The sequence below is a fragment of the Pituophis catenifer genome, unplaced genomic scaffold (genome assembly GCF_029215685.1).
Source record: "Pituophis catenifer annectens isolate HBS135680 unplaced genomic scaffold, rPitCat1.0.hap2 SCAF_2, whole genome shotgun sequence".
Lineage (NCBI taxonomy): Eukaryota > Metazoa > Chordata > Lepidosauria > Squamata > Colubridae > Pituophis > Pituophis catenifer.
In genome coordinates, this window is record NW_027256882.1 from 28,005,396 (window position 1) to 28,031,807 (window position 26,412).

A 26,412-nucleotide genomic window follows, 5' to 3' on the forward strand; every position below is an offset into this window, starting at 1 on the left:
AAATCTGAGCCGAAATTATGTAATAATTTTAATTATTTTTAACTGATGTTTGTCTTTGTGTTTTTAGTAGGCTGTACACCGCCATGAGTCCTTCAGGAGAAGGGTGGTATAGAAATAAATTTATTTATTTATTTAAGCAATTGCCATGGGGTGGTTACATCTGGCCGGCAAGGCCGGTCTGGAAACAGCAAAGGACTGGCCTGTGGTGACTTTGCCAACAAAAATGGAGCTCCAGAGGGCCACGTGTGGCCCTCCCGATCTCATTTTTGCTGGCAGAGTGCCCAGGCCACTACAGGCGCCCCCGACATGATTGACAAACGGCCTTGAGGTGGCCACACACCCCCTGAGGTCAAACACAACCCTGATGCAGCCCTCAATGAAATTGAGTCTGACATCCCTGCTCTAGAAGTTGTAGGTGCTCCATCAGTGGAGGTTTTTAAGAGGAGATTGGACAGCCAATTGTCTGGAACGGTATAAGGCAGGAGTGTCAAACTTGCTTGCTTGATGGCCACACCAGGGTTGTGTTTGATCTCGGTGGGGGCAGAGCGGATGTGGCCTAGGTGGGCAAGCACAATGTCACTCGTGTCAGGGGCGCCTGTGGTGGCCCAAGCGCTCTGCCAGAGAAAATGGGCTCCTGAGCTCTGTTTTCAGCTACGATGGCCTCCTACAACTCTCTGCCAACAAAAACAGCCTTAAGGAGGACCCACACACTGTTAGAAAAGTTTTTAGTTTAGGTTGTAGAGGTCAATAAGATCTTGGAATGTCCCAGCAGCTACAATTAAGCCAGATTTCTTTTATCAAGAAAAACTTTGTTTATTTAAAATCAATAAACTCTTTACATTTTAAATCACAGAACATGTATCTTGCTCTTTATTTATTTCTGAGGTAAATATGCCTAGAGCATAATCCCTTCTTCTCTCTTTTCTCCTTCTGCTTCTGCCTGTCTCCTATGTGTCTCTCAATGTGTGCGTGGGTAAAAGGGGTCATATTTATAGAGTGGCTAAGCCACTTCCCCTTCAGTCCCTTAGACAAAATGGAGGGAAAGTATAAACACAAAACCATCCTTCCGGTATAGACAGTGTGGTTCAGTGACACTGTTTTAGATAATTATCTGACAATTCCCCTTCTGACAGTGAACTATACTGTCACCCAAAGTCAAGATTACATATGCATACAATTAAAATGACAAACATAACTTCTTACACATAGATGCTGATCTATATTAGCCAAGGACTTTGTAAGTATGTCAGCAGTTTGTTCTTCTGTTTTTATATAAATGACAGATGCAAAATTTATTTTGACCATTTGGCGTACGTTTTCCATGTTGCACCTTTCAATTAATTCAATTATTTTTTTCTTTTTGCGAAAGGCTAAGCCCCTTCTCAGTTTGAGTTATTTGGATGCCCAAGTATCTATCTACTTGACCTAGGGATTTTAAAGTAAATTTTCTCCCTACAATTTCTGCAAACTTATCGCATGTGGCTTTGTTTGGCCCTATGTAAAGGAAGTCATCCATGTAGACTAATATTTTTTCAAAAATATTGTGTGCCTTTTTTGTAAACAGGAGAGGTGGTGAAACCTATTGACCTCAGTAATTTGGTGAAGTGTTCATACCACATAAGACCTGATTGTTGGAGACCATATAGGCTCTTTTGTAGTTTCCAAGTTGAGCCCTCTTTTCCTTCAAAACCGGGTGGCTCCTTGACATAAATGTCCTCTTTCAGATCAGCATTGAGGTAAATGAGATAAATGTGCCTAGAGCATAATCCCTTCTTTTCTCTTTTCTCCTTCTGCTTCTGCCTGTCTCCTATGTGTCTCTCAATGTGTGTGTGGGTAAAAGGGGTCATATTTATAGAGTGGCTAAGCCACTTCCCCTTCAGTCCCTTAGACAAAATGGAGGGAAAGTATAAACACCAAACCATCCTTCCAGTACAGACAGTGTGGTTCAGTGGCACTGTTTTAGATAATTATCTGACACGCACGGCCCTTGCAAGGTCTGTTTTCATTGGCAGAGGCCCTGAGGGCCAGTCCGCTGATTCGAGGGCAGCCCTGTGGGCCAGATCTAAGCACCCCGTGGGCCGAATCCAACCCCTGGGCCTTGAGTTTGACACCCCTGCTTTAAAGGCATGTTTTCCATATAAAATAATGCTTAAACAATGGGAGAATGTGTGGACAAAAGATCTAAAATTCAGATTAAAATAAAATGATATGGTAGTGAGATGATAGCAGTGTTCCAATATTTGAGGGGCTACCACAAAGAAAAAGGGGTTCAACCTATTTTCCAAAGCAGCAAAAGGTGAGACAAGAAACAATGGATGGTAACTAATTGAGGAGGAAAGCAACCTAAAACTAAGGTAAAGTTTCCTGACAGTGGGAGCAATTAATCAGTGGAATGGCTTCCCTTCAGGAGCTCAGGGTGCTCCATCAATGGAGGCTTTCAAGAAGAGACTGGACTGGACAGCCATTTTTTGAAATCGTATGGGACAGGGTTCTGCAACCTTAAACACTCAAAGGGCCACTTGAACAGGGGTGAAATGTTTGCTACCAGTTCTGTGGGCATGGCTTGGTGAACGGATAGGTGTGGCCAACTTGACGTCACTCACTATTAGAACCAGGAGCTGTACATTTTAAAGCACATTTTGCCTCTTCTGAAGCCCCCAACGCTTTGAGTTTCCCTCCGCCACCCAAGCGAACATTGGAGCATTCTTTTGCCCCACTCTCCATCCTGGAGTGTCGCGCATTCCCCTCCCCCACCATTCATCCATAGAAACCAGTGGTGAAATCCAAAAATTCCTTCCTCTCCCTCCCTCCCTCTCCCTCCCCCACTCCTCACCCCCACCCCCAGATAATAACTAAGGAAATTCAGCCACATTCTTTCTGTCTCTGGAAAGAATCCAGAATAAACCATGCTGTTGCGATATTTTTCAGGATCAGACTCAATAAATGGATTAGAAGTTTGATATTCAAACAAAGCACTGTTTATTTACAGAAGGCATTCTATATTCACTGAATATTCACAGATAGAAGCACAGAGAGAATACATACAGCTCCTTATATATACATGGGGTGGAGCTAGATATGGGGGTGGTTAAGTATGAATATATTAAATAGTGAAGAATAAGTTAACCCCTGATACCCTGGTCATATATTATTTACATAATGAAGAATAAGGCATTTACTTGTGACAAATCCCCCTCTAAATGCCGATTCGATATACAACAATAATTACATTCAGATTCAGAACAATATAAAACTTGTAACTTAGAAGTCAAGTATTTATGTTGTTTAGAAGGCAAAGGCTTTGTCAATATGTCAGCTATTTGCTCAGATGTTTCGCAATGAACTGCTTTAATAAATCCATCCTGAGATAACTGTCTCACATGTTTGAATTTTATATCTATATGTCTGGACCTTTGTCCAATAGCATCAGATCTAGATATTTCAATAGCAGCCTTGTTATCTTCGTGTATGATGAATGGTAAAGATGGTTTCTTCCAAGTATTTGACAATAAATCATTAAACCACACTAGGTTATTTGAGGCTTTAGACAGACAAACATATTCTGCCTCAGTTGTTGAGGTGGCTACCAAATCTTGTTTGCCAGTGTACCAGTAAACTGGACAATCATTAAGAAAAAATATATATCCAGACGTGCTTTTTCTACATGTGGTGTCGCCAGCCCAATCCGCATCGGCATAACACGTGAGGATGGGCTCTTTAACATTATTAGGTTCCAATAATAAGCAGAAGTCTAAACTGTTCTTTAAATACCTTAAAATTCTCTTAACAGCTTCCCAATGATACAATAATGGTTTGCTGACGTGCCTAGACAACAAATTGAGAGGCAAAGCAATATCAGGTCTAGTCCAATTGGAAATGTATAGAAGGGAACCAATGACTGATCTGTAAAGTGTATTATCTTTAAATTCGGGGGATGACTCATCAGTGTTCCTTAAAAAATCAGTTTGCATGGGAGTGTCACATGGCTTAGCATTATTTAAGTTACATTTATTCAGAAGTTCTATAATCTTATCTCTTTGGGAAAGCTTGAACCCCCTTTTTGTTTTACTTATTTGAACTCCAAGATACTTATTTACCTTCCCTAATGATTTCAGAGAAAAATGTTCATTTAATTTTGTTACAAATGTTTCTCTCCTCTCTTTATGTTTACCTATATACAAAATATCATCCACATAAATTAACACAAATTCTAAAGAATCACTCTCTTTTTTGACAAAGAAACAGTTATCAGCTGTAGTTGCATTGAAATCCATAGTTCTGAGTACCTTGACTAAACATTCATACCATCTTTTGCCAGATTGTTTCAATCCGTATAAACTTTTGTTTAGCAACCACGTTTCATTTTTGTTTGTGTATTGACTATGAGGTGCTCTTACATATATCTCTTTATCTAATTTTGCATGTAAATATGCAGTTTGTATGTCGTATTGGAATACATCAAGGTTAAGTGCTGATGCTATAACTAGAGCTGTTTTAACACTCTCGGTTCTTACTGTGGGAGAGTATGTGTCTGTGTAATCCTCGGGATATTTTTGAGCATAACCTTGTGCAACTAGTCTAGCTTTGTATAAGGTGTTGCCTCCCTCTAAGTTTTTGATTTTATATATCCACCTGGTACCAATGATAGTTTTATCTTTAGGTGCAGGAGTAGGTGTGAATACATTTAATTCTCGTAAACTATCCATCTCCTTCGTCATAGCTGATTCCCACTTTTTCTTTTCTTCGGGGGGAAGTTTTAACACTTCCTCATATGTGTTTGGTGTTGATGTTTCTTCATTCATATACATTACATAATCTTTGTATTTGTCAGGCACCTGATTTCTGTTACTTCTGATCGTTCTTTCTGGTTTACTTTCATTGTCATGTAAATATCTTGCTTCCTTTTTTGTCAATGAATCTGTTTTTATTTTGTGTTGACTGTTTGTCCATGTCTTGGTTTTGTTTTTATGTGAGTCGTGATTGTGTTCTTCTCTAGTCATTTTATCTTGATGTTTAGTGTCTGGATTAGTGTTTGGGAATATTTCATTAAGATGTATTTTAGACCAGTTGGCCTGTTCATGGAATACTGCCGTTCTAGAAATTATAAATTTGTTATTATTATCGATAAATCTGTATCCTTTTGTGCCTGTTTCGTATCCCATGAACCTAAGTCTTCTGGATACGTTTTCACCTTTACGCCTCAATTGTTTAGGTATGTGTACGTCTGCAGTGACTCCAAATATGTGCATGTGTGCTATTTTGGGTTTTCTATTATACATCACTTCATATGGTGTCTTGTTTACAATGCTGGACCAAGTCCTATTTTGTGTGTAATTGGAATATTGTAAAGCTTCTGACCAGAATTGTTTACCTAAGCCAGCATCTTCTAGTGTGCATCTAATCATGGTTTGTAATGTTGAGTTCTTTCTCTCTGCCACTCCATTTTGGAATGCAGAGAAAGGACTAGATGTGTAATGTAACATTCCTTTGTCTTTTAACCATTGGGAGAATTCCTTTGACATGAATTCACACCCCTATCTGTCATAATTTGTTTTATTCTAATGTTATGTTGCGTTTCTACATGTTTGTAAAATTCTTTAAATTTCTGAAAAGTTTCATCTTTGTGCTTCAATGTATAGACAAACCCATAACGACTATAGTCGTCCACAATGGTTAGAAAATAACGTTTTCTATACGTGATTGATGGTGTTAATGGACCAACCAGATCCATGTGTACCAAGTCAAAGATTTGGTTAGTTGATCTTGTTGACTTTCTTGGTTTGGGACTAGTTTTGAGTTTTGTGGATTTACATACTGAACATTCCAAATAGTTTTTACAATTTTTTATTTTAACACCTTCAGCATGTTCAGTCATTTTTTGTACTACAGGAAAACTGGCATGTCCTAATTTCCTATGTAAGACATGAGCACACTCATCATGAATTGGTTTACCAATTTTAGGTTTTTTGTCATTGGATGTGTCTTTGTGGTTATGAATTATCTCATGTTCCTCATTATCACTATTACTATTGTCTCCATTATCTATGTCATTGTTATCTTCCAGGTTGGAATCAATGTTGTGTAACCATCTCTCTTGTGTCATTAAATAAGGTAGACCTCCGTTGTTTTTTAATATGTCTTGGAGGTTCGCGATGAGATTTTCATCGTTCTTTTGGCTTTTTAAGAGTCTTAGTATCTCTGACCTGAGTTTGTTGTTTTCTATTTCGTTTTCTTCTTGGTCATCAGTTTCATTCATTATTTCTTCGTCGTCTGCAGCGCAGGAAGCCAGGCTTGCCTTCACAAGGTACGAAAGCTTCCTTACAAATGGAAAAACGGCAGGAGCAAGCAAGCGCTTCTTTTTGCGCTCCTGGCATTTTTCCACTTGGAGAGGAGGAGGAAGAAGACGACGAGGGTGACAATCCCGGGCGTGTGAAGCAAGGCATGAAAATCCACAGCAGGAAGCTCCGGGTGAGTGAAAAGGGAGAGCAGCCGAGCGCTTTGTTTCTCCGGAACTGGTAGAAAAAAATGCTTAAAAAGTAAAAAAAAAAAAAGTTCCTACGATCATGCATCGCTCAGCCGATCGTCGGAAGTTTTTTTTTTTACCTTTTAAAGCATTTTTTTACTACCGGTTCTCTGGAAGTAAAAGCAGGAAGTAATGACGACTAGGCGGGTGTGCGGAGCCTCAGGTTGCCATTGCTACGGGTTCTCTGAACCACTGGCTGTCATCGCTACCTACTCGCCCGAGCCGGTCCAAATTACTGGGAGCATTTCACCCCTACAGCTAAGCCTTACTAACCCACCTCTGAGGGAAGAATGTGGGGCAGGGAAGGCAACAGGAGGACTGCACAAAACAGAGTGGCAAAGAATGGCGGCTGGAAAACCATGGAGGGGGGGGGATACCCAGGAAAAAAGCTCATTGATGAGGATGAGTATCAGGAAAGGAACTCTAGGGGAGGATCCCTCCCCAAGAATTCCTCTCCTCAGGGAGGGGCGGACTCTGTGGATGAGAATTGCAAACCTTTCTCCAATTTGGCTGCTTGCTCCCATGCCTGCTGGGGGTTGCTGTAGGGCTGAGGGGGAGAGGAAGCCAAGGAGAGAAGAGAAAGTACCCTCCCTGTCAAATACCAGGGAAATCAGAAAATCCAGACTGTTCAAATGGGTATAAAGATTTCTTGCAAGCTTAAAATCTCTGCAATAATCTGAACAACAATCAAAGCAATTTGGAAGTATGACACTTCCAGTTGATGTTGCAGCGATATCAGACACAGGGAATGGGTCTCCACATTCCCTGGGCTGAGTTCTCCCTATTGTGGCCTCCAAGAGGAGCCAAAGCCGGTGAAGCAAAGAGGAGGGCCCTGTGAGGTTGTGGAATTGCAGCTCTCCTGTCTGACCAGGGGTTCTTTTTCCCTCTTGGCCATAGTAAGAAGAAGAGACATCCTAAAGTTGTCTGCCACAAAGCTGGGACAACCGAGGAACAACTAACACTGGTACTGGAGTGAAGTAGGTGAACAGTGATTGAAACTGGGGGAGAGAATTCCTTTTTGCCTTAAACGTAACCCCAAGGAACAATTTAAAACTATTTGCTCAGGACTACTTGTTAAAGGGATGATGAGTAAAGACCAAGATGCCCAGGAAAGGGAGGAGCCAACAGAAGAAATGGAGGAAATGATTGCGCCGAAGAACCAGAAAACGAAAGATGTTGAGGAGATAACAATGAAAATAACAGTAACAGATGAATTAAATCAGGGGGAAAATATATTAAGAGAGTTGAAAAGAGAATTGGAGATACAGGAAGATACTTTTGGAAGGGACATAGGAGCCCGGGTAAAAATTTTGGAAATTAGGCAATGGAAGAGAGTAGAGGTGGGAGAAAAACCTAGATTGAACTGTCAAGAAGTAGATGCAGATTGAGATAAAGATCCAAGGGAGGAATATGAGAGGCAAGCAAAAAAATAAAGCAGAGCAATTAAAGTACTGAAGCGGGCAAGAGACAATGGATAGATGAGTTTTCTTTTTTGTTGTCGTTCTGATTTGCTTTTCTTTTTCTCTCTCTTTTCTTTTGTTTTTTTAGGTAGGTGATATGACTAGCAGCTAGGTAGGACAGAAAGAAAATGTCCTTTAATATAGGGTGACATGATTAAAAGTTAGAATAAGAGATAGAAATAAGAGAAAGGGGAAACAGTGTATACATTTTATATAATAAAATAAAAGCAATAAGAGAAAACATGGAATAACTGAACAATGACAGACTGCAACTTAATATGTGTTTATTATTAGAAATATAAAAGTTGGTTGAAACTTGGAAAAAAAACAATTTGGAAGTAGATATGAATCAAAGAAATTCAAGGTGGGCTGGATTTAAACCTCTTGTGGGCATGAAGGGACACATTACTAATGGCATGTTTGATCCCTGCTGTCACCATGAATTCCAGGCAGAATGAAAATGACGGCTGCTTCCAAGGACTACTTGTATGTAGTTGGGAAATTCTGGCATTCAAAATCTGGAGGATACCAAGGTAGAAGATGGAAACTCCAATCGTGGGAATTCAATAATCAATATAAAAAAACACCATCCAAAAGCCTTCTTGAAGAATTCCACACTTCTGCAAAAGGAAATATCATGAAACTTCTGCTGAAAACCAGAAACAGGTAATTAGCTTTATCAAGGCTGTGAGTCCTTTGGTCTCTCATCAGGTTGGAATTATGACTGAAACTTTTCTCGACATTCATACAATTTGTCCTGGAAATGAGTCCTCCGGTGTTTCATTAGGCTGGAATTCTGACTGAAACTTTTCCCACACTCAGGACATTCATACGGTTTTTCTCCTGTGTGAGTCCTCTCGTGTCTTGCCACACTGGAAATATGACTGAAACTTTTCCCACATTCTGGACACACATATGGTTTCTCTCCTGTGTGAGTCCTCTGGTGTGTCACCAGGTTGGAACTCTTACTGAAACATTTCCCACATTCTGGACATTCATACAGTTTCTCTCCTGTGTGAGTCGTCTGGTGTGTCACCAGGTTGGAATTACTACTGAAACATTTCCCGCATTCTGGACATTCATACGGTTTTTCTCCTGTGTGAATTGTCTGGTGTTTTCTCAGACTGAAAATATGACTGAAACTTTTCCCGCATTCTGGACACACATACGGTTTTTCTCCTGTGTGAGTCCTGTGGTGTGTCACCAGGTTGGAATACTGACTAAAACATTTCCCACATATTGAACATTCATAAGGTTTCTCTCCTGTGTGAGTCCTCTGGTGTTTCACCAGGCTGGCATTATTAATAAACCTTTTCCCACATTCTGAACATTCATACGGTTTCTCTCCTGTGTGAATCCTCTGGTGTTTCACCAGGCTGGCATTATTAATAAACCTTTTCCCACATTCTGAACATTCATACGGTTTCTCTCCTGTGTGAGTCCTCTGGTGTGTCACCAGGCTGGCATTATTAATGAACCTTTTCCCACATTCTGAACATTCATACGGTTTCTCTCCAGTGTGAATCCTCTGATGTGTCACCAGCTCGGAATTATTACTGAAATATTTCCTACATTCTGCACACTCATACAGTTTGTCCACTGTGTGAGTCCTCTGGTGTCTTTTCAGACTAGAAATATGATTGAAACTTTCCCCACATTCTGGACACACATACGGTTTCTCTCCTATGTGAATCCTCTGGTGTGTCACCAGGTTGGAATTCTTACTGAAACATTTCCCACATTCTGCACACTCATACAGTTTGTCCTCTGTGTGAGTCCTCTGGTGTGTCACGAGATTGGAATTCTGGCTGAAATTTTTCCCACATTCTGGACACACATACGGTTTCTCTCCTGTGTGAGTCCTCTGGTGTTTCACCAGGTTGGAATTGTGGCTGAAACTTTTCCCACATTCTGGACACACATACGGTTTCTCTCGTGTGTGAATCCTCTGGTGTTGCACAAGTTTGGAATTCTGACTGAAACATTTCCCGCATTCGGCACACCTATACAGTTTGTCCTCTGTGTGAGTCCTCTGGTGTGTCACCAGGTTGGAAGTGTTACTGAAACTTTTCCCACAATCTGGACACTCATATGGTTTCTCTCCTGTATGAGTCCTCTGGTGTGTCACCAGGTTGGAAGTGTTACTGAAACATTTCCCACATTCTGAACATTCATACGGTTTCTCTCCTGTGTGAGTCCTCTTGTGTTGCACAAGGCTGGAGGTGTGCCTGAAACTTTTCCCACAATCTGGACACTGATATGGTTTCTCTCCTGTGTGAGTCCTCTGGTGTGCCACCAGGTTGGAAGTGTTACTGAAACATTTCCCACATTCTGAACATTCATACGGTTTCTCTCCTGTATGAGTCCTCTGGTGTTTCACAAGGTTGGAAGTGTGACTGAAACTTTTCCCACATTCTGGACATTCATACAGTTTCTGTCCTGTGTGAGGACAGAAGTCCTCTGGTGTGAGTCCTCTGGTGTGAGTCCTCTGGTGTGTCACCAGGTTGGAAGTCTGACTGAAACATTTCCCACATTCTGAACATTTATACGGTTTCTCTCCTGTGTGAGTCCTCTGGTGTTTCACAAGGCTGGACTTATGACTGAAACATTTCCCACATTCTGAACATTCATACGGTTTCTCTCCTGTGTGAGTCCTCTGGTGTTTCACTAGGCTGGAATTATGACTGAAACTTTTCTTACACTCTCGACATTCATACAATTTGTCCTGGAAATGAATCCTCTGGTGTGTCATTAGGCCGCAATTCTGACTGAAACTTTTCCCACAATCTGGACGCTCATACGGTTTGTCCTCTGTGTGAGTCCTCTGGTGTGTCATCAGGTCGGAATTCTTACTGAAACATTTCCCACATTCTGAGCAATCATACGGTTTTTCTCATGTGTGAATCCTCTGGTGTCTTATCACACTCGAAATACGACTGAAACTTTTCCCACACTAAGGACACACATATGGTTTCTCTCCTGTGTGAGTTCTCTGGTGTGTCACCCGGGTGGAATTATGACTGAAAAATTTCTCACACTCTCGACACTCATACGGTTTCTCTCCCGCGTGAATCGTCTGATGTGATATCAGTTTGGAATTACATCTGAAACTTTTCCCACACTCTGGACATTCATATGGTTTCTCCAGGGTATTGAGTCCTCTTGTGTGTCACCAGGTGGGAATTCCTACTGAAACATTTGCCACAGTCAGGACATGCAAAGGGTGTCCCTTCCATATGAGTCTTCTGGTGTATTACCAGGGTGGAGTTGTGACTGAAAAGATGTGAAAAAATAAAAAGTATACATTACAATAAGCAAACATGCCACAATAAAGAATAATCTCTTACATTAGTTATGATTTATTTGACAGATTTGTGTCCAATTTCAAATATCCATTCAGCATCTGTGTCAGCCCAATCTTTAAGCATGGTGTCATATTTATTTATTTTATTTATTTTATTTTTAAAATTTATATGCCGCCCATCTCTGAAGACTCAGGGTGGCTCACAATACATTTTAAAAAAAACCATTCTAAAAAGATTTAAAAATTAAAAAGCAATTAAAAACTTTAAAACGCATTCACACCATTCATGGCTGGATCTCGCCAGATCGCAAAGCGAGATCAACCGCCCCAGGCCTGCCAGAAAAGCCAGGTCTTCACCGCTTTTCAGAAGGCCAATTGGGTGGGGATGATCCGGACCTCAGGAGGTAACTGGTTCCAGAGCTGGGGTGGCCACAGAGAAGTCCCTCCCCCGCCAGCCGGATATGACAATGCCAATTTACATACCATGCTTGTTGGTTTTACAGAAAGGGAATGCCATGAAAGTGAAGGTGGAAAGTCACAGAGAAATTCTAGAGGAAGCCGGACTGGGTTAACAGAATATAAAGATAAACTCTCCACAGGGCATTTTATTCCAACAACAGAAGCCACTTTGGAGCTCAACCAACCTGCCTCTTGTGCACACCAGTCTCTCTTCCCCTAAATGCTCTGCAGGCATTTTGGCCAAGACATCCCAGGCCTGTCACTTAACCTTAAATGTTCTTATCTTTTTAAATACAGTGCATTCAAAAAGTATTCAAACCCCCTTTACTGCAGATGGAGCAAATCAGGAGAAAACAAAAGGAAATTTGCAAGTAACACTTTAACTCCGCTTTAATATGCAGAAAATGGCGCCTGAGGGCGGGAGGAAGAAACTACCAGGGGAAGTGCTCGTTAAGGCTTGTTAACACTTTACAGCTACTGGATTACACCCTAAGAGAAAGTTTTAAATGGAAGCGGCCAGGAAAAGAATTTGGTATCGAGGAAAAGAATTTGGTTCTGATTTTAACTAAAATCTGGTCTTTATACCGTGTGGAAAAAAGTTGAATTGTTGTCCTGATAGCTGGATAAATACAAAGTAGCTGAAATATGGCTGACAACAGGGCTGGTGAATCAGCAAATTCCCAAGCCGTGACTGTCCAGGCTTTTCAAGAACTTCTAGACTTTTTTACCTCAGCCCTGCTGAATACAATCGAAAGGGCTTTTTCAAAAAATAGCTTGGGAAATTATAAGCAGGAAATTATTCAGAAGAATTTGTTTTTGGAAGATCAGGAAATGGGACAGGATTAAGAGATTGGCTGGTACAGCTGAAACAAAGGTTTTGGTGGACGTTTCCATTCCAATTATAGAAAAGCAACAAATGGTTTCTTTATTGCAAGCTGACAATCTTTATGGCAACAAATTTTGGCTATATGGACAAAGAAATGGATTGAATGATTATACAAACCAGAAGAGACGAGATGAGGATTTTAAATTAGAAAATCTGACTTCAAGAAGAGAGCGAGTATTTCAGAAACATCAACCTCAAATCACTATTTTAAAAGTTTCCAAAATAAAACTGGGGGGATTGTTGAAAGAATTTATAAAAAAAAAGGATTGGAAAAAATACAAAAAGAAGTGAAGAACAGAAGATTAAGAAAGATATTCTCCTGTGGATTTTGAAATTGGCAACGGGCAAATATGTGTTTTAATGATATTAAAAGATTCTTAAAATGTTTAACATAAGGTTATATTATTCTACAAGATATATGAGATAAATTGTATAAGCTTTTAGGATGTCTAACCCTTTGAAGCGAAGAGGATTAATGTTAAACTCAGAATTTTATTGTAAACTGATAATTAGTTTTGGATAGTTAAGGGTTGTTCTTTTAAAAAGTTAGAGGTATTAAGACGGTTAATTGAAAAATTGAAAGATACCTTCCTATAGATTCTGAAATTTATATTTGGTAAATAAGTGTTTTAAAGGTATTAAGAGATTTTTAAAATGCTTAACATTAGACTATATTATTTTAAAAGATATATGAGATAAAATGTGCAAGATTTTAAGATGAAATTTTTTTTTTCTGGTATAGAAATGGAATTTATTCATGATTTTTATTGTTTGTAAGACTGCTAAAGTATCGGATTATGCATTAAGAAAAAGGTTTTTTTTCTTTTTTTCTATATAAGTAGGAAGAATGAATTTAATTTAATTGGTATTGAGAATTTATAAAAGGGAGGTTGTTGAATTGGAGCAAAGGGAGTTAAAGAACATGTGGGAGTTTTGAACTTTATAATTTGTTAGTTTATTTTAGCATATGTTTGTTAGATGCTATACCCTGTTTTTGCTCTGGGAAGTCAGGGGTGGGGTGGGGAGGGGGGGATAAGGGAGGGGGGGAAGTGATGAATAGAGAAATGTTTTAGCAGAAGAAAGTGTATTCTAGAATATAGGAGTTGCTCAGATACTAAAGGAGGAAAATATTTCAGCAAAGAAGTTAGAAAGGAGAGAGGAGGAGGGGGTAGGAAGAGGAGAGGGAGGGAGAGGAATGGAAGAAAGGAGAGGAGGAAGGGAAGGGAAGGGGACAGGAGTAGGAGTGAAGGCAAGAAGGGGGAAAAGAAGAGAAAAGTGGGGGAAAGGGAAAGGAAGTAGGATGAGGTGGGAGAAGAGGTAGGAGGGAAGAGGAGGGAGGGACGGGAAAGAAAGGAGGAGGAGAAGAAGGTTTGTTGTGGAAAGAGGGAAGAAGGAGAAGAGCAACTCCGAATATAATTAAAATGTTTTATTTTAATGCTTTCTTTAAGGGAAACATGTATATGGAGGATTTCTTATGTATAAGAAAATGTATAATTTATGTGGGGAAGGGGAAGGGTGGGGGGGAGAAAATTGTATTTCTTATAAAACTTTTTAATAATAAAAAAAAACCCTTTACTTTTGTCAATTTTGTTATGCGGCAGCTTGATTCTACAGCTGTTGAACTTCATTTTTCCCCTCCTTAATCTACATAGAGTACCCCATAATGACAAAGTAAAAATGTCTGTAAATTTAGTAAAAGGAAAAAAACTGAAATATCACATTGGCATAAGTATTCAGACCCTTTGCAACAGCACTTGAAATTTAGCTCAGGTGCCTCCCATTTCCCTTGATTGTGCTGACATGTTTCTATACCTTGATTGGAGTCTACCTGTGGTAAATTAAACTGATTGGACATGATTTGGAAAGGCACATACTCTCCATAGAAGGCCTCTCAGCTGACAATGCATACTGTAGCAGAACAATAGCCATGAGGCCAAAGGAACTGCCTGCCTGCAGAGTTCAGAGACAGGATTATTGCAAGGCGCAGATCTGGTGAAGGCTACCATAAAATTTCTGCTGCACCAAAGGTTCCTAAGGGCACAGTGGCCTCCATAATTCTCAAATGGAGAAGAAAGTTTGGCACAACCAGGACTCTTCCAAGAGCTGGTCGTCCGGTCAAACTGAGCAATTGGGGTAGAAGGGCCTTAGTAAGAGAGGGGACCAAGAACCCGATGGTTCCTCTGACTGAGCTTCAGAGATCCTGTGTGGAGATGGGGCAGAGTTGAGTGGAGCAAAGCTGAATGGAGCAAAGTACAGGGATATCCTCAATGAAAACTGACTTGAACCCTATTGAATATTTTTAGGCACCTAAAAATGGCTCTCCATCAATGGTTGCCATCCAACCCGACTGAGCTTGAGAGGACTTGCAAGGAAGAATGGCAGAAAAACCCCAATCCAGGTGTGCATTATCGCCTCATACCCAAAAAGATTTGAGGCTGTAATCGCTGCCAAAGGTGTTTCAACAAAGTACTGAGGGAAGGATCTGAATACTTATGTCAATGTGATATTTCAGGTTGTTTTGTTTTAATAGATTTACAGGCATTTCTAAAATTCTGTTTTCACTTTGTCATTATTGATGTAGATGAGAAAAAATGAATTTCAACAAGTGCAAAATAACAAAGTTTACAGAAGTGAAAGGGATCTGAATGCTGTCCGAATGCACTGAACGTGGGTTCCTATTGACACAGAAATAAACTCCTAAGAATTTATTCATGTGAACAATTATGTGTATTTCAGTCTGCAAAAGGACTCAGGAGGGAATTCGCTCAAATGTTTTAATCTGTTTTTTAAAAGGTGGGGACACTGAGAGAGGAAATGGTGACAAAATCCCTTTTGCCCATGAAACTCCTCGCTTGCCAGGAAAACGACATGTCAATATATATATATATCTTTATATATATAAAGATTTCTTAAAATCTCCCAGTAGAAAATCACAGGCAGCAACTTTAAATCCTGCAGCAAAAGGATAATAAAAACATTTGGGGAGAGAAAGAACCTGCAGCAGGAGCCCTCATGTTTCATTCTTGTCCCTTCGCTGCTTCCAGGCCCTGCAGGAACCCAAAAGGCTTCTCCTCCGACCTTCCCTCCACTCACCTCCCAGGAGCCTCTTCCACCCTCCGAGCAGCACAAGAGGCTCCGCTGACTCCATCCGCCTCCCGTGGGTGAACCGGAAGAGGAACGTCCTCTCTCCTCCTCTTCCTCCTCTCTAGCAGTCTAATACTCTATCGTTCCCATTCGTTCCAGCTCGGCCTCTCTCCCTCCGGTGAAATGTCAATACTAGCGATGCCGCTGCTGTTCTCTTATTCTCTGCTATCGAGGCGCGAGTGTTGCTTCTTTCTACAGCGCCATCTAGTGTCATAAAGTTGAAAATCACCGTCCTCCGATCTCTACCCTGAAGCGTTTGCAAGAGTCAGCCATCAAGTCTTATTGGACTCCCACCGAGCACAGGAATAGCTTTCGTCCATGACAATCTATGCTGTACCTTTTCTTTCAGGTCTCCCAAGGGGGCAGACTCATTTTCCCTCTTGCTCCAACTAAACCAAAGGAAAACGTCCAAGGAGGGGAATGACTACAATATCCAACCTGAAAGTGCACCTCCCTTGGGTGTTGTAGGAAAAATAACGGACTAGGACAAGCTCTTCAGTGCAGGAAAGAGTTTTTATTTGCGCAAAGGTTCAAACAGTCCGAGGACCACGAAACAAAAGTCTGAACAGTGATGACTGATTTCAACCAGATATTTATACAGTATAAAGACAAAGTTATTACGAAGAGTGCAACATTTCGCACGTAGAAGTTACCCTTTAATCTATCTCTAGGAAAGACATAACAGCCTGATTCCCACAGGCTCAGGTTCTCAGCTCCGGAGCTCAAGACATAATAAAAGAGGAGATAAGGGGCTCAAAGGCGCCTCAAGAGCAGTAAAAAGGACAGTAAGGGAAGCAGTTTTTCTTCTCTAGGATATACATGACATTTGAGGTGTAATAAACAGTAAACAACAGGATGTATCTGTTTAGGGTCAGTTTGCCCTTTTACAATGCTGTACCTACGTCAAATACCTTGTATCAATTCAGCACCTTGGCACGGAAGAGGCACTTCTGCCTTGACCAAAGATTTGGATTTCTAATATTTAAGTTTTATCCCAATATCGAATCCTAGCCTGGCTCATACCCCCCTTTGTGACTCATCTGAGATAACCAGACGAGTCACACCTCTAAGTCCTCTTCCTGCTGGAGCCTTTTATAATCCCACATAGCCATCACCTGAGCAGTAGTCTTACGTTCCACCAGCAAGGATAGACTTTTAGAGATAGTTTTAACAAACAGAGGTAAAATACATGGGAGAAAAATACACCCTGCAGCTATTAGTCCTACCAGGCCAAAAATGGCCTGCAGGCCAGGTAACTTTGGCCACCATCCTGAAAACATATCCTGTAAATTAAGGCCTTTCCATGTCTGGACTGGCACATGAGCTATTTTAACCATTTTATCTGTTATTTCCTTAATAACTTTTCCACTTTCATCAACTTCTATACAGCAATTAGTCAAATTAAACTTTCCACATACCCCTCCTTCCTTAGCTAACAAATAATCTAAAGCTAATCTATTCTGCATAATATATGTCCTTGATTTGACACTTTCCCTAGCTAATTGAGTAAGACCTTTCACAGTTTCATTGGTAATGATTTCAACCACCGCTTGCAGACGAATTAAACGGTTCAGAATGTATATAGGGGTCCGATAGCCATACATGCCATCTTCCGCCCATGTAGCTGGTCCATAAACCTCAATAATTCGCTCTGCGGGCCATTCTTCACTCCCCCAACTACGTTGGTTACCTCCAACCTTAACCTTTCCTATTGCCGATGTATCTACATGCCTTCTTTGTCTTAAATTTCCCACCTCATCATATACCGGGACACCTAACACCTGTCGGGTTTTAAGGGGAAGCAAAAAGAATCCAGGCCTAATTAATCCCAAGACACAGGCACCACACCAGGATTTAGGTAGAACCCCATATGCCATCTTACCACATATCCAGTATAGCCCATCAGGAGCCAGCCATTCAAGGGTCTGATTATCTGGATCCTTTAAAAAGGATAACCCGTTTACTTTAAACAAGGCCATTTCATCAGGTCCCTCTGTGGCATTTGCTCCTGACCACCATACCTTACTTTCCCATTTTCCTGTACATATGAGGTTTCCCACCTGATAACAGCCTGGCACAATCTTTCTCTGAAAACAAACATTCCCTACCAAACTAGTAGTCAAGGTCCAGTCTCCATCCTTACCCTTATTGTATGACAAATTACCCTTATAATCCATTTCTAAGACTTTGGAATAATTTAATTCCTGGGCTTCCCATGGCCATTTTTCTCCCATGTTAGTTCCTCCACAAACAAAACAATTTGATACATTCAGGGTATGGGCTATATCTTCGGCTAATTTGACAAAGGTATTTGTTACATAACTAGGAATTTCAGGTACATTCAACTTTTCCATTTCCAAATAATATGACCAGAACAATCCTTTCGTATCCTGTGTCGCCCTGGTAACTTTAGTGACATACCATCGAAGGGTTACAAGAGGGTCTTTTCCCTTTGCATAGATTCCTAATCCATAGTCCTCCTTCCATAATTTTGTCGGGGTACATGTAATCTTTATAGGGTTACATTGGTTTCGTTGACAGTTACTACTAGCTACCCCGTTTTCCAGCTTACATCTTTGAGAGCCCCCTGGCTGATCTCCCGTCCACATAACTGCACAAGTCCAGTATGGACAATAACTATATGTGTCCCGATCACTACATTCTCCCTGCTTTCGGCACATATATTTTTTGTCCAACATATAACTTCTTTCCCATTCTAATGTCCCACATGTTGACTTCCACACATCACAGTTACGATTGATAGCTAAACAGGCATCAAATGTTATCTCTACTGACTTTCCTAATTGTCTAAACTCCGTCTTATTTAAAAGTTCCTCTCTCCCACATTCAGTTGTGTATATTGACATCTCATAAGTAGTGATTTGCTTAGCTTCTGCCGGGTTGTAACATTGTACCTTATCCTTCAACACACACATGTGATATATGGTATTATTTACCTGACAGGTTTGGGGTTTATACTCCCCACAACCGTCAGGCTTCTGAGTGTGATAGATCAAAGTTTTAGAAACCCGTGTTCCCTGCAATGTTGTGCGTATGCATGCGTCACAGTTCTCCTCACTCACCGCTTCTGTTATGGGAATGTCTAGCTCACTTCGTAGTCTCATTACCCATCCGCTCATCCATAATCCCAGTCCAATGATTACCATATTCTGCATCCTCCCGGTCCTTTTTGTTCAGATCCCTTAATGCTCTCTCAACGGTGGGGGTAACCTTAAGTGTGTAAGAAGGTGTCGTTAACCCTATCACCAAATAGTATTCTAGTACTTCTTCTATGATTTTTATGTCACACTCAATCAAACACCCTGTACATAAAACACAGTCTATACAATGAGTGCAACAACAGCACTCACATCCACAATTACAGAACCAACACATTGGAAAAAAATCTTAATACATTCAAAAATCGCCCCTTTGCTTATTACAATCAAGATTTCTTTAATAACCAAACAGTTTATACTGAGTGGGTGTTCAGGAGCAGATCCGGGCAGTTAGGAATTGGAGTAGCTGGTGCCGTGATGTGCCTTGGTCGTCCACAAAACCACTGTTTATACCTGTAAAACACAATAATCAACAGACCCAATACCCCCAATCCCCAACACACCCACATCCAATTCTCCTCCCACATGGATCCTTTGTTCTTCAGCCACTTGTCGTTAATCAGTTTCCAAAAGAAATACGACAACCCGGGTATGTAGTTCACTCCTATGATCCGTTGAGGATCCCCACAATCGACCACACTTCCAAGTATCCTATATAAAATAGAGAAAAAAACTATTTTTGAGCACGCTTGAATGTTAACTTAGTAGGGTTTTGTTTATCCACGATCACTTTCCATCCAGTTTCTGCCGCCGCCTTGACTCGTGTCCAGTGGATCCATGACTTTGATTCTGCAATCTTAATAGCAAGGGGAGAAGTCATAATAACAGTAAAAGGTCCCTTCCACCGTCCTTGCAGTGGCTCTTTCTTCCAATGTTTAACCCACACTTGATCCCCTGGTTTGAACGGATGACAATGGGTTATTAACCGGGGGGGCACTTGTTCCATCACGTATCGCTGAAGCCTCTCAACTTGCTTATTAAGTTCTTGTACCATTTCCATATTCCAGACCCCCCCTTTATGCCCCAAATCTGGCCACCCTGCCAAATTTCTTCTTAACAACCCTGGCGGTCGTCCATACATTAACTCATATGGCGACAACTTGTGCTGGCCCCTTGGTGAGCTTCGAATGGCATACAAGGCTAGTGGTAGAGCATCTGGCCATTTTAAATGACTGTCTGTACAAATCTTAGTAATCCTTTCCTTCAGAGTCCTATTCAAGCGTTCCACACATCCACCTGCTTCTGGCCGAAATGAACTGTGAAACCGCCACTTTATTCCTACCGCCTTTGCAACTGCCTGGTTAATATGATGGACAAACTCGGGACCATTATCTGAGGAGATATAACTGGGGATTCCAAATCTGGGAATGATCTCTTTCAATAATAATCTTGCCACTTCCCGCGCCTGTTTGGTCTTTGTTGGAAAAGCCTCCGGCCACCCTGTATACATATCCACCATAACTAACAGAGCTCTAAACAATCCACATCTAGGCATATCAGTAAAGTCTATCATAATATAATCCATGGGGATGTATGACCGGGGTATGGCACCAGGGGGCAGTAATGGCCCTTGTCTTGGGTTAACCTTAGCACATGTAACACACTTTGCAACAGTTCCAGCAGCGACTCCGGCCAGCCCATTGATGTAATAGTCTCTTCCTAATGCCAATTCTAAAGCCGTTTTTCCCATGTGTGTTGTTTCATGGGCTAGGCGTCCTAGTGTCCATGCCATTGAGGCTGGTACGAAAATCCTCCTGTCTGGTAATACATACCACCCATCCTCAACCTGGGCTTTCAAGTCTGTCACTGCTTTCACACTTTCCTGTTGCGTATATGTTGGTTTAATTTCAGGGGGAATAACCCCTAAATCCATTGCTACACAGACAGATAAGTCGGGCAAAGGCCCCTCTTGCTTCGCCGCTTCCCTTGCCTCCACATCCGCTGCTCTATTCCCTATAGCTACCTTATCATCTCCTCTTTGATGTCCTTTACAATGCATCACTGCTACTTTCTTTGGTTTATTTACAGCTTCAATCAGGCGGCTAATAAGATGTCCATGCAAAATACTTTTCCCTGCTGAATCTCTAAACCCTCGTTCCTTATAAACAGCCCCATGTGCATGTAAAGTAAGGAATGCATATTTACTATCAGTCCACACATTCAATGTTTCTCCCTCAGCCCTTTCTAAGGCACGTATCAATGCCCACAACTCAGCCACCTGTGCACTATGTCCACTTCCTAAAGGTCCGCTTTCCACCACTCCTTCATCATCTACAATGGCATATCCAGACACCCGATATCCATCTACAATATAACTGGATCCGTCCGTATACCAATTGAACTGTGCATTGGGTAATGGGATATCCGTTAAATCAGGGCGGGTGGAATAAACTTTGTCTAATACCTGTAAACAATTGTGTTGGGTATCTACTTCCGTTGGCAATAACGTAGCCGGATTCAACCTATTAGACATTACCAAACGCACCTGGGGGTTCTCAATCATGATTGCCTGATACTTTGCCAATCTCTGTCCACTAATCCATAAGTGTCCTTTAGCATCCAAGACGGACTGTACCGCATGGGGAGAGTGCACATTTATTGGACAGGAAAAAGTAAGTTTATTACAATCCTGAATTAATTCTGCAATTGCAGCCAACACTTTTAAACAATGCGGCCAGCCTCGCGCCACTCCATCCAACTGTTTTGATAAGTATGCTACTGGTTGTTGCCAACTTCCCAACGGTTGAGTAAGCACCCCCACTGCAATATTTCTGCTTGTATCTACATACAAATTAAAAGGCTTCTGCAAATTCGGTAAGGCTAACGCCGGCGCCTGAGTCAGCGCAAGTTTTATATCTTTAAAGGCTTTTTTCTGTTCTCCCCCCCACTCAAGGGGTTCTGTATTAGCGCCCCTGGTGGCTGCATACAAGGGTGCTGCCATCAAAGCAAAGTTGGGGATCCAAATACGACAAAAGCCAGCCAACCCTAAAAAGCTTCTCAGTTGTCTCTTCGTTCTAGGTTCGGCCAGCATCAAAACTGCCTGTTTCCGCTCCGGTCCTAAAGCCCTGTGTCCTTTCTCAATATCATAACCCAAGTACCTCACCCTCTCTTTCACCAGTTGAGCTTTCTTCCTTGATACCCGATACCCACACTCGAGCAACAAGTCTAATAACATTTTAGTATTGTCCCAGCATAAATCCTCTGTCTGTCCAGTCACTAAAACATCATCAACATATTGTAAAATTGTATCCCCCGGTTGCTGAGGCATGTAGTACTGCAAATCCCTAGCCAGCGCTGTTCCAAACAATGTCGGGGAATTTTTAAACCCCTGTGGCAACCTAGTCCATGTGTATTGCATTTTTGTGCCCGTATGAGGGTTCTCCCACTCAAAAGCGAACAGCGGCTGGCTTGATGGATGAATAGGAATTGTAAAGAAGGCATCCTTCAAATCAACTACAGAAAACCACCCCGCCTGGGGTGGGATCAAACTTAACAAAGTATATGGATTAGACACGGCCGGGTGTAAGGTAACTGTTCGGCTATTCACAAATCTCAAATCCTGGGCCGGGCGAAAAGACCCATCTGCCTTTTTAATCGGGATAATTGGGGTATTCCATGGGGATTGAGTAGGCACCAAAACACCCGCTTCCAAATATTTCTGTATACTCTCATAAATAGCATAGATCGCTTCCCATGAAACGGGCCGTTGCCTTATTCTGACTGGCATTGCTCCCGGTTTTAGCTCGACCACCACTGGAGGGTGGTGTGCTGCAAAACCTGGTGGATTGTCCTCCGCCCACAAACCCGGCACGCCAAACATCCTCCACTTTTCCTCCTTTTCCTTCTCACCGACCTGTCTCCCTATCATCAACCTCCAAATTTCCTCCGGAGAATGCCTTATGGTCATTTTCTGACTGCCTTCATCAAAAGAAATTGTTGCCCCTAATTTGCTCAGCAGATCCCTGCCTAGCAATGGAATAGGGCACTCAGGGATATACAAAAATTCATGTTGGATTTCAGCTCCTTTAAAATCACACATCACAGGCTTTAGGACCTGCCGTCCCATAATCTGTCCTGATACCCCCTGAACCTGGATTTTACGTGATCCAGGGGCTGCAATTTGCTTATTTACAACTGATCTACCTGCTCCTGTATCCACTAAAAATGTTGTCTGCTGGCCCCCTATCCTCATTGTAACCAACGGCTCAGGCGGGGGTTCTTCCAAGCCTGGTCCCCGTCAATCTGACCACACCATATCTGCCAATCCAATACTTTCTGCTTCTCTTGGTCCGGCGCCCCCTCTCGCTCCTCTACCAAAGCCTCGTCCCAAGCCTCTTTGTCCAAATCCTCTATTCAAGCCCCCTCTCATTCCTCGTTCTCCCCTTCTTCCTGCAAACTGCCCCCTCATTCCTGCTCCAAATTCAGGTCTTCTCATCATCCCTCTACCTCTCATCATCCGTCTGGGGCATTCTCTTTGCCAATGGCCTTCTCCTTTACAATAGGCACATTGGTTAGGACCCAGGGGTGTCCCCGGGTTGGGGTCGAAGCTCATTCCTCCCTGTAGTGCTACTGCCAATAACTCAGCCTTCTTTTGCATTCTGGCATCTCTCTCCTTCTTTTCCACCTTATCCCTATTGACATACACCTTCCGTGCCAATTCCAACAATTCCGTCGTGTTCTTCCCTAATGCTCCTTCTACCCGCTGCAATTTTCGCCGTATATCCTCATAACTTTGAGCTATAAACCTTTCATTCAACATCCGCACATTATCCCCCTGCCTTGGATCCACCTGTGTATATAACTCATACGCTTCAATCAATCTTTGCAGGAAACTCTCCGGGCTTTCATCCGCACCCTGCATCACTAGAGATGGCTTGGACATATTTACTGGGGGCTTCCCTGCTCTTCTAAGACTTTGCACCACCAAATTCTGATATTCCCTCAAGCGTGTCCGGTCCTGTTCTTCCTTAGGGTCCCAGCCCGGATCTATTTCGGGCGCCCGGACCAACACCTCCGGCTGCACATCCGCATCATTTGGCAACATCTCTTTCACACACTGCCTAACTGCCGCTTTCCACTTTTCTCGTTCTTCCGGAGTTAACAGAGTGCGCAACAACTGTTGTACATCCTGCCACGTTGGGTTATGTGTTAACATAATAGTTTGAAACAGGTCCGCCATCTCAGTGGGCTTAGTAGTCAGCGGCCCATAATGTTGCTTCCAATTTAAAAGATCAGTAGTAGTAAACGGCACGTATTGAAAAAGGGGCTGACGTTCCACCTGCCCCTGCTGGTTTACTATTATCTGATCCACCTGGCGCAAAGGCGTTGTAACTTCTTGCTTGCTAGCCTTCAGCTTCGCTGTTACCGCGCGAGTTTGCACCCCCACTTGCTCTCCTCCTGTTGCTTCCTTCAACCCCTTATCATCCCGATCTTCTCCTTCACTCCGACTACCTTCTTCCACCGGGGGACTTTTCCTTATTTTCGGTCTCGCCCCAGGATCGCTCATGCGTCTCTGATTTCCACCTCCCTCTCCTCCTACAGCTCCCGGCAACTGCTGCTGTTGGTCTAGGGGCTGCGCTGGGGGCTGCTGCTGCACTGGGGGCTGCTGCTGCACTGGGGGCTGCTGCTGCCACAATGGAGCATACGGTGGGGGTCTAACTAACTCCTCCTCATCTTCTGTCAATACTTTTCTCCTCCTTGAATATTCCTCTCCTCTTTTTGCCTGGGTTTTTTCTTGCTCACTTCTCCCCCCTTCTCTCCCCCCTTTACTCTTTCCGCCAGATCTGGATACACACAGCCTGACCATTTCAGCCTGACATTGCAGCAAATCCTCAGCTTTTTCTGTTAGGGCTCTCGCCCATTGATCAATGTATTGAAATTGATCAGGATATTTATCCTGATTCACTACGATCACCCCCCACAACTTATCCACCGTTTCCTCTCTTAATGATCCCTGCGGGGGCCACCCTGTCCCCAATAATGGCCACACATGCTTACATAAAAATTTTAATCGCTCCTTTGATCCTTTCGGATAGGAAGGGTTGCTAAAATACTTGTCAAAACCTTTTAGCATGCATGCCAAAGGAGTATTTGGCACGCTCTGAGCCCCCCCCATCTTATCACACTGCCGTCGACTCGTAGCCCCGGAAACTCACGGCCGCTAGCGAGAAATACGACGACTTAACCACCCACACAACCTGACACGGACTTCGTTAGGGTAGCCTACCCCGAGTCCAAGGGAGTGATCAAATCCCTTCTTCTGCCTTCAAATGAGACAGGTACAATTCTTTTACAATATACTCACTTAAAAAAACGCTCCCACTCCGTAGATTCCTGGCCAGGAATTTGTTCAGACCACCTTTCCTGCACCGCAGGGTTCTTGGACTCGATCAGAGCACCGTTGGGGCCATGGGGTTATCGCGGCTGTCTCCCGGAGACGTATCTCCGTGGCGCCTGGAGAATGTTCAGGAGCGACCTCCCGATGGTCCCGAGGGGTCGAAACGGTCCTCAGCGAAATATCACCTTGCACCTAGTCCCATCTGGGGTGCCAGCTGTTGTAGGAAAAATAACGGACTAGGACAAGCTCTTCAGTGCAGGAAAGAGTTTTTATTTGCGCAAAGGTTCAAACAGTCCGAGGACCACGAAACAAAAGTCTGAACAGTGATGACTGATTTCAACCAGATATTTATACAGTATAAAGACAAAGTTATTACGAAGAGTGCAACATTTCGCACGTAGAAGTTACCCTTTAATCTATCTCTAGGAAAGACATAACAGCCTGATTCCCACAGGCTCAGGTTCTCAGCTCCGGAGCTCAAGACATAATAAAAGAGGAGATAAGGGGCTCAAAGGCGCCTCAAGAGCAGTAAAAAGGACAGTAAGGGAAGCAGTTTTTCTTCTCTAGGATATACATGACATTTGAGGTGTAATAAACAGTAAACAACAGGATGTATCTGTTTAGGGTCAGTTTGCCCTTTTACAATGCTGTACCTACGTCAAATACCTTGTATCAATTCAGCACCTTGGCACGGAAGAGGCACTTCTGCCTTGACCAAAGATTTGGATTTCTAATATTTAAGTTTTATCCCAATATCGAATCCTAGCCTGGCTCATGGGGGCTGGTGAAGATTGTTCCAGCCAGTTTTACATCTCAGGGGATGCAGGATAAGTCTTGGAAAGCTGCCTTGGCAAATGATTGAAGCTGTAACAGTGAAGCTGTTGAATGGAAGGCTCTTGAGTCAAGCCCTTCTGCCCTTTGGGGTCTGGTAGGGATGCCCTCATTGTCACTCCAACTCAGCCAGGAGATTCTTTTGCAGGAACTGAACTAAGGAAATCATCCGTGGAGACAACACAATGTGCCATCAGGCAGAGACAAAGTGCACCTCCCTTGAGGATCCGTGAAGACTATTCCATCCAGCTCTTTCTCTTGGGGTGCAGGATAACTCTCCAAACTATATTTGCAATGGAGGGAAGCTTGAAGAGTGATGCTTTCCCCTACTTAGCTTCACAAGATTAGG

The 26,412-nt window shown here is 42.4% G+C and overlaps 2 protein-coding genes across 2 annotated transcripts in view; one reads left to right on the forward strand and one right to left on the reverse strand.

Moving 5' to 3' along the window:
• Positions 1-26,412, forward strand: part of LOC139310039 (zinc finger protein 252-like) — a 371,392-nt gene that overhangs the window by 257,494 nt on the left and 87,486 nt on the right. The gene's annotated exons all lie outside the window — the stretch shown is intronic.
• Positions 8,251-26,412, reverse strand: part of LOC139311955 (zinc finger protein 850-like) — a 41,574-nt gene continuing 23,412 nt past the window's right edge. The window contains exon 5 of the mRNA XM_070936477.1: positions 8,251-10,831. Coding sequence (XP_070792578.1) covers positions 8,702-10,831 — 2,130 coding nt within the window. The 3' untranslated portion in view covers positions 8,251-8,701. The remainder of the gene's footprint in view (positions 10,832-26,412) is intronic.